Genomic DNA, 9,325 nt, shown 5'->3' on the forward strand with positions numbered 1-9,325 from the left:
TTTTTTTTTGTAAAAAAGCTGTCAAAAGGCTGAAAATTGCTGCCTTGACAGCTTTTTAGTTAAATTTTTTTCTTTTTTTTAAAAAAATTCGTTTCTCTTCAATTTTTATTTTTTCAAATTGTTTTTCGTTTTGAAAACAAGGCAGTGTTTTTATTAAAAAATAATTTTTTTAACAAAAATCGCTGAAAAGGCAATCTAATTAAGAAAAGATTTTCGAAAAAAAAATAATTAAGGAAAACGCTGCCAGGGCAGCGATTTTCCAAAAAAAAGTGTTTACAAAAAGCTGCCAAATTTTTTTTTTCTATGAAAACGCTGCCATAGCAGCGATATTAGGTGGAGGAAAAAAATTAGAGTTAAAAAATCGCTGTTGTGCCAGCGATTTTAGTGAAAAAAAAATTAGACAAAAATCGCTGCCTTGGCAGCGATTTTATTTTAACGGAGTACACGGCGTTAATATGTGTCAGAGGAAAATCGCTCCGGCAGGAGCGATTTTGCCGTTTTGGTTTTAAAAAAATATGATGTGCCCTTTTGGAATTTTTGGCAATTTTTTTTGCCCTTTTGGCTCCGGACTCCATAAAACATGAAAAATGATCATTGTCTTCTCTCGTAACCCTAGGCTAGAGGCGATTCAATATTACTTTTATTTGAATTATATATTATAATATATATTCAAGAAAAAGAATGTATCTATATGATGACTTCACACGTATAGTTCACAAAAAAAAAGACTTACACATGTATTTTCAATTTCAAAATTATGAATTACTTTTTGCTAAGGTATATAAAAGGACAAGAATGGATGTTGGTTTTATCGGCATATTGCAAGTCAAAAAGAAAAAAGAATTTGTCAATGAATTGAATTTTGAAAGTGAAAACTAATATACGACCGAAGAAAATGTTTTTGATGAAAAATATTTAATTTATTAGAAAATATTTTTTTAAGAAAATAAAAGGGTTATTACTTTTTTTTTATTTCTTATGTAAGCGAAAAATATGATTTTAAAGCATTTGTATATAATATACACTAATACAATAGGAGGTGGAGGTGGAGATGGAGGCAGGGACATCTCAATGTCTTTATAAATGAGGCGTTCGTTTACGCCCCCAAATTTGAGGGCCCCAATTTCTAGTAATTATTATAAATATTTTTCAACAAAAATAAATAAATTATATTGTGTCGTTCTTTTAGTTCGTTTCGAAACATTAAAGAATGTTTTTTTTCTTTTTTGTCAATTTTTAAATTTAACTTCCACATGACATGTTTAAGATCATAAGATTAAAAAATATTTTGCTATTATATCTTTAGTTTAAGACCATAGAAAAAAGGGGAAAAGGTCAATATGCCCCTAAACTATGCGAAAATGTCTAGATATACCCCGTTTGAAGTTTGGCTCATCCGTACCCTCGCCGTCCAACTTTTCACATATATATGCCCTTGTAGACGTTAGTTGTTTTGCTGGAAATAACCAACTCATTTTTCCTTTCTTTAAATAACAAACGGAATTGTCACATCTTCTTTTAATTACCACATGTCATTTATTTATATTAAATAATGAATACACATCTTTTAAATAGAATACCCGACCCGTAACCTCTATCCAACCCAAATTCCCTTGGTGGATATTTCACATAAACCGACAAATCATATCCGACCAAATTTGTTTGGTCGGAGAAATGTCATCTCCAACCAAATCCATCGTTTTCTCCTAAAAGAAAAACACCATTAAAAGTGAGAATCGAGCTCTAACCATGAGGAAACAACAGAGCTCCAATGAGCTCACTGATTCGCACAACCTCGGACAAATAGCTCCAACCATGCCACCACAAGCTCCAAAACACCACCCCAAGGTAGCCGACAAAACCCCAACCCCCACACCTCACTGGTCTGGCAAAACAACCAGCAAACGACCCCAAAACAGTTGCGTTTCAAATGTCAAATGTCATCTCATTTTAGATCTTGTCGGAGGGATTCAAACTCCGGCCACCTTGGGTCGGATATGATTTACGGGTCTAATTCTATTTAAAAGAGGTGTATTCATTTTTTAATATAATAAATGACATATGGCAATTCCATTTGTTATTTAAAGAAAGAGAAAATGAGCTGGTATTTCCAGCAAAGCAACTAACGTCTACATGGGCATATATATACAAAAAGTTGGACGACGAGGACATAGATGAGTCAAACTTCAAACAGGGTATATCCAGACATTTTCACATAGTTTAGGGGCATATTTGATCATTTTTCCTAGGAAAAATAAAGCTTCTCATCAAAGAGAAGAAATAACTTTGCATTTAAAAAAAAAGAAAAAAAAAACTAAGCCTCCAATTTGTTTTTGCTTTAGGCCAAAAATTAGCTTGAGGAGCCACTGCGATGGAGGTAGGGGTGTGGAGTCGGGTAAAATGTTGAAAAGTGGGTAACACACATATCATTTATGAAATTTGTTTTACCTACTTTTATTAGAATAATCATTTTCGTCATTCTTCGAAACAAAACATTTTTCAAAAAATCACATACACATGCGCGGAACTCACCCTATTGTTTTTAGTAGTTTAGCAGCCTATTAAGTAGGCCACTAATATAATTGCCTAAATTTTGAAGAAGATAAAAAAGAAAAACTTATCACAAAAATCACGGTGGTAATACGTATTATTTTTCTTTATTCAGAAAGTTAGATTTTGGAAGTTTTACCACTTATAGATTGATTATTGACAAATAAAACCACATCTTAATTAATGGGATTTTCATTGTCTATATGTATACACTTTTTAATTCCTCTAAAGTTTTTTCAATAATCATTTTAATTTATTGTTTCCTACTACGTACTATGAGGACTTTTTAGACTAATTTTAGGTACAAATTGAAAATTGTGCCACCAAAATAAAGTTTAATCAATGCTTAGTAGCTATCGAATCATGATTCGACTTGTAATTATCAATCCACATTATGTCTAATTTCTAATAATTATTCTTTTACGCACTATTTCACTAAATACATATATCTATTGAATTAAAAAATAATCTTCAAAAATTAATTAACCGTATTTTTCGGTTAACATAATGACAACTACATTTAGTTTGAATTACTAGATGCATCATATTATTTTCATTCAATTATTTGGAGGAATTTTATGTACAAATTGGAGGACTTTTATGTACATAGGTACTTTTTACCGTGACAGGACAATGATCACTCCAATTTTTTTATTTCTAATTTTTCTTTCTAGATGCAATTTTTTAGTCCAATTATTTCACAAAGTTTTAATACGTGATTTTTGTTACTAGTAGCCTGTTTGGTAAAAAAAAACAATTCAAAAGTTGTTTAGTTACTATGCAATGATACAAGTGTTTCTTTTAAAAAGTTAATTTCAAAAATTTATTTCGCCAAAATAGACTAATAATTTATGTTTGGTTAAAATTTCAAAAGAGTGTATAAGAAAAAGATTTTTAAAATATTCAATTTCTAAAAATGTGGTGAAACACTTTAACTCTCTAAAATAACTTTTTCTTTTTCAAAAAAATTAAAAATAAATAAATATATGTTTATTTGGATTTGGTTCATTATTATTTTATAGTACTTGATCCGTTACAATTATTTGGATCTGGTTCATTATAATTTTAGGACTAAACAAGATCTCTTTTTCACTTGAATCACCTATCTATCTAGTCATTTCATACGTTTTAATACTTGACTTTTCTTGCTAATCCACCTTCAAAAGATGGTTTAATTTAGAAATTACTCTTTATTTTTTTTCTTAATTTAGAAAGGGTACCAAAACTTAATAATATAAATCTCTTCACAATTTAATAAGAACAGTATATATATCCAAAACTTCACAATTCAATAAAAGCAGTAATTATATCTGGAAATCAGACAACTATTCATGATTGTCTCTTGAAAAGAGAGTTTGTTTGGATTGACTTAAAAATTGGTCAAACATGTCTTTAAGTCATTTTTATCTTTTGAGAGTGTTTGAAAAATTAAAAAATAACTTAAAATAAATTTTAAATGACTTTAAAAAAAGTTTAAAAGTCAAAAGTAAGACTCTCCCTACCTTTTTTTTTTTTTTAACTTAAAAGTAATTTAAGTTTAACCAAAAATATTACTTTTTAATTTTTTCTTAAAAAAAGTCAATTCAAACTGGCACTAAATAGGAAAAGTTTTAAAGATTAATATTGAACGGAATTACCAAAATAGCCATCAATGAGTTTTAGTCAATTTTGAACTTCCCTAATTAATTTCTTAGAGCTCATCATATCCATTAAATGAAAATAAAATCCCACTTTGGCTAAATATAATCTCCTTTAGGCAATTAACTAATTATATATGGACACTACATTTAATTTTTTAACACTTTTTCCCTGCACAAAAAGAAAGAATATAAAATATATTTGGCAATCTTAAATACTTCTATATATAGTAAATATATAATTATAATCAGATTTGCTTAATACATACACTTTTAATCCAAAGTATATAAAACCTTCATGATGGTAGCATAGGCAAGAATTGTTAGCAAAATTCAACCTCTAGACCCTTGGTGAATCAAGTACTAGTGGTTCGTAATTTATTCAATTTCATAATTTTTTAAATTAATTTTTAATATATGTATGCATCTAACATTTCATTTTATCAATATAATTGTGTTCCGTGTATTAATTTATAGTGTTTGCGTGAACTTTCTTATATAGATGGAAAAATTGGTGATGAGTCGAAGGATTATACAACATTTTTTTCTTCTACTCTTTCTATGTTTGATGAACTATGAGGAGGTTCGAGGCACAAAAATCCTTAATAAACCTCCAATTAAAACGATTAAGGTATGTGGCTTGCTACGATTTTAATTTGATGTATATATAAATTAAACAATTAATATTTTATTGAAAAATTTACAGACGGAATATGGTGACGTATATGATTGTGTGGATTTTTACGATCAACCTGCATTTCATCATCCTTTATTGAAGAATCACAATTATCATCCTCAGGTATAGATATGTCACCGATACATCCTCTTACCATCAATTTTTATACTTAACAATTATGAAAATTAATGATCATTGAAAAAAATTTTGGATGAACAGATGAAACCCTCTTTGTTTACGGAAGAGAGTATTTCAAGTGCTACGTTGCAGCCAATGGGATTATCTGACGAAGGTTGTCCTGTTGGAACAGTTCCTATTAGAAGATACACTAAAGAAGATGTTATTAGACAAAAGCTTTTGCCACAACCAGAAGACACTGTTCACGTTGTCGATCCTCCACTTACTAATGTAAGATTTTTGTTGTTTCAATTGATATTGAGTTTTTCCAATTAATAATAACAGAATACACAAAGTGTCTAATTTCCAGTATATATATATATATATATAACATCTCTTGTAACATTATCTTACTTTTGCACAGAGGAACAACTTCAATGATTCCAAAGCTAGAAGGATTAAACCTTTGAAAGGCTACAAGGTAAGTAAATATTACTTATAAAATATATAGATTTATTTATCCTCTTTGGCATTTTTATTTGGAGTAGGACATCATATGTGATCCTCTTTTTCAATAATGCAAATCACAAAATTGAAGAATAATTCATAATTTACAAACTCATTTTATTCTTTTCAGCTAGCTATTGTTTCAACAGATGACAATCCAAATAACAAGTTTGGTGGGGCTTCGATGATAGCTGCTATATATAATCCTCGTAGTACAGGTCAACAACATAGTGCATGTCGCTTGAAACTTATTAAAGGAAAAAATATTATACAAACGGGTTGGAGAGTAAGTCACATCAATTATACATTCATATTTTCCTTGGTGCAAATATATATGTCATTATTTTTTCATTTTGCTTTGTTAGGTTGACCCTACTCTATATGGCGATAATAGAACTAGAGTATTCATACATTTCGATGTAAGTCTCCAACTAGTAATATTGTTTAACTTGTCCCTCAAATTATACATATTAATCCTTTTAAAAATATATTTTTCAGGATGGTACAAATTCTTGTTTTGATTTGTTATGTCCTAGCTTTGTAATTGTAAGTCAAAATATCACTTTGGGTCAAGCATTTCCTCACACCTCCACCATTCATGGGAAACTCTATGACATGGCATTTCAGATTAAATGGGTAACTTTTCTGCCTTTATTTATATATATAAAAAAAAACTTTCATTATTAGTATTTTGTTCCTTTAATTATTGATATGTCCCAATTTTAGTTCATATCATATGTCATTTATAAGTATATTAAACATTCAACTTGGGTTTTGGCTGTATATATTGCTCACATCCTCTCAAAATATCATTATGGTTGTATCGAATCCTTAAAAAAAAAAATTATCTTGTTGAAGGATCCGACACACATCATCATGTGAAGGATCTGACAGTGATACTTTTGAAGGATCCGACACGAATCATCAGGGCAACACTCATCTTGAAGGTCCGAGCAAGATATATAGGCCTCAAGTAGAAGCACCAATTAATATTACATACTAAGCATATTGCATGACTATATATATGTTTGTTAACCATGTTTTATTTTTTGAAAAAAAAAATATAGGATCAAGAGAAAGGGAATTGGTGGCTATTCCTTGACAATGTAGCAATTGGTTTTTGGCCAAAAGAAGTGTTTGATGATTTTGGTAATTTTGCAACAAAAGTTGAATGGGGTGGAGTTGTGTATAGTCCAGCTGGGGTACTTGAACCACCAATGGGTTCAGGGCTTTACCCTCTTATGAGAAGCACAACAGTTAATGCATATTGTAGAGTTATAACACTCTTAAATGACAAGGGTCAAAACATTGATCTATTAGGTTCTAAGTTGCCAACATTTTCAACAACTCCTATGTTGTATACTGTAATTGATGTTCCTAATTATCCAGGTCTTGATTATAATCATACCATCCTTTATGGTGGACCTGGTGAGATCTAATTCAATACAATATCCTATTTAAATTTCTTTATGTAGGACATCTTCTTTTTTTGTTTTTACTTTTTCTAAGTTATGTTCTTTGAGTAATTTGCAGCACTACACATTTATGATTGATTAATTTCGTATGTGTTGTCAAGATCCTCTTTCAGAGTGTGAGTATCTTATTAAATTATTAAGAAAAGAAGGTAGGGGATAAGAATCCAATTGAATCTAATCAAATAGAACTCACCAATAATGTGAATGTTCAGGTAGTCAATCAGAGCTACTTAGATTTCCAATATGTGAGCTAATAATATAAGAGATACAAATAATAAACTAACTACGTACAAATGTACTATATTAATTGATTATAATTAATGATAATACAAATTATAATATCTTCGAAATGAGCACAAAAATGGAAATATTAAGTTGTTAATGGACATTTGATACAAAATTGCATGTAGATTTATCATTATCTTACTAATTAGAAGTTAAAATTTCTACAAGGAATTGTCATACAGAACCGTATCAATTTTAATATTGATGATAGTTTAACAGAAAAGCCATGTATAAACATCAAATACGACGCAATCTAGCTAACTATAGAATTTCAACAAATAAATTAATCTCTATTCAAATAGATTAATTAATGTGACAAAACTTCATTTTAAAATGATACACAGCAGAGGGACACTAAAGCGTTTCATTATTATTAAGAGAAGCAATTGATAAAAGGGCCTCCGTTTTACCATAATTATAAGCATTTTACCACTTTATTACTTTAATATTAAGCTAAATTTGTAATGGTAGATCATCTTTGATGGTAATATAATTTTATAAATAGTTAGGTTTAGCAAACATAAAAATCATATTTGTATGTTATAGCTATAATTTGTATAATTGCGCTCCATAATAAACATAGTTTGCTAGCATCAGATTTGTATAAATCACAGGCAGACATCTCGTTTGTAGAAAAATGTATATGTATATCGGCTAGATAACTGTATATATGTAACTACTATGTATATGTATCAATGATTGTGTTTGTATATCTGCATAAAATTTAAATTTGTATACAATTGAATTGAAATAAAACATTTGTTTATCAAATCTCTCTCTCGCTTTATACAACACAAACTATACATTGTAATTTGTATAATTTGTGTTTGTATAAAGCGAGAAAGAGAGAAAGGAAAAGGAGAACTAGTACGGGAAGATCTGTATCTGTATAATTATAAGCATATAGGACGAAAATATATGTATTCGTATTTGTATATACAATTTTCTCTCGCTTTATACAAACACAAATGCAATTTATATATTTGTGTTTGTATTAAGTGAGAGAGGCGAGGGAGAGTGGCGAGAGAGATCAGGGAGAGTGGCGAGCGAGATTTCTTGGGAGAGAGGCAAATAACAAGTGTTTACTACGGATTAGAATTAAATGAAACTGTGGTTATAACATTTATTTTGCATTAATAGTTTGTTATTTTATACAATTTTCCCTTTTATAAATGGTCCAATATAACATATTTTTCACATACAGGACAAAATCACACATTTTAATTGTTTAAAAATTAAACATACGTAAGTCATGGGAATTCGTGTCTTGCGGTTGTTACCCCAATTTGGACGGTGTTAATTTGGGGGTTAAAAAAATTGCCCTTTTGGTTCTAAAATCAATTTTGTTGATCTTTTGGAATATTTGGCAAATTTTCTTACCCTTTTGGCTCCAAACTCAAATATTATTGAAAATCCCAAAATAGTATATCTAGTGGACAACTATTGTTGACAGAGGGAGTATATCTCTTATATTATTACCTCACATTTGCACAAAGGGAAAACTCATCAATCAATCCCAGAAAAAAAAAAACTAAATAAGACAACCATTTAATGACTAAATAATAAATTATCATACTCATTGATGAGTTTTTAATTCAAAATTGATTTCATGAACTTTTCTTTTCTAGAGGTCAATCAATTAATATCCAATTAAACAGAAAACAAATCTTCAAAAATGAAATAATTTGTTCACTTTAATTAAATAATTAATCTCCTTATGACAATAATATCATTAAATTTGTTCACACTTTTTCCTCCACAAAAAGTAAGAACATAAAAACAGAAAAGTATTTGATAATCTTTTTAATAAATAAAACATATCATATATGGTGAATCTCCTCTATGAATTAATTTCTATATAAATCTAATCCAATTAAGTATAAAATCAGTAGTCTAAGCAAACGTTGCTAAAAAATTCAACCTCAAGAAATTTGGTGAATCAAGTAAGTGATATATGGTCAATTTTCATGCTTTTATATATATATATATATATATATCAGCAAAAAGATTATTATCTTCATATTTATGATATTTTTTTAGTCTTTGGATGAATTTGTTTTTTGTTATATATGTAGAAA

The 9,325-nt window shown here is 29.0% G+C and overlaps 1 protein-coding gene across 1 annotated transcript; it reads left to right on the forward strand.

Annotated features, from left to right (window-relative positions):
- The first annotated feature begins 4,755 nt into the window (after positions 1-4,755).
- LOC125852938 (uncharacterized) lies at positions 4,756-6,926 on the forward strand. Its single transcript, XM_049532625.1, has 6 exons — positions 4,756-4,818; positions 4,894-4,986; positions 5,083-5,271; positions 5,405-5,461; positions 5,618-5,773; positions 6,555-6,926. The coding sequence occupies exons 1-6, from the start codon at positions 4,756-4,758 to the stop codon at positions 6,924-6,926; spliced, it is 930 nt and encodes a 309-aa protein (XP_049388582.1).
- Positions 6,927-9,325: the final 2,399 nt, after the last annotated feature.

The sequence above is a fragment of the Solanum stenotomum genome, unplaced genomic scaffold, assembly GCF_019186545.1.
Source record: "Solanum stenotomum isolate F172 unplaced genomic scaffold, ASM1918654v1 scaffold6733, whole genome shotgun sequence".
Classification (NCBI taxonomy): Eukaryota; Viridiplantae; Streptophyta; class Magnoliopsida; order Solanales; family Solanaceae; genus Solanum; species Solanum stenotomum.

Excerpts from the sequence above, each read along its gene's own strand:
- LOC125852938 (XM_049532625.1), top strand. The coding sequence starts at position 4,756 with ATGAACTATGAGGAGGTTCGAGGCACAAAAATCCTTAATAAACCTCCA. Across the intron at positions 5,462-5,617 it reads AACCTTTGAAAGGCTACAAG|CTAGCTATTGTTTCAACAGA; the intron begins GTAAGTAAATAT and ends TATTCTTTTCAG. Across the intron at positions 5,774-6,554 it reads TTATACAAACGGGTTGGAGA|GATCAAGAGAAAGGGAATTG; the intron begins GTAAGTCACATC and ends AAAAAAATATAG.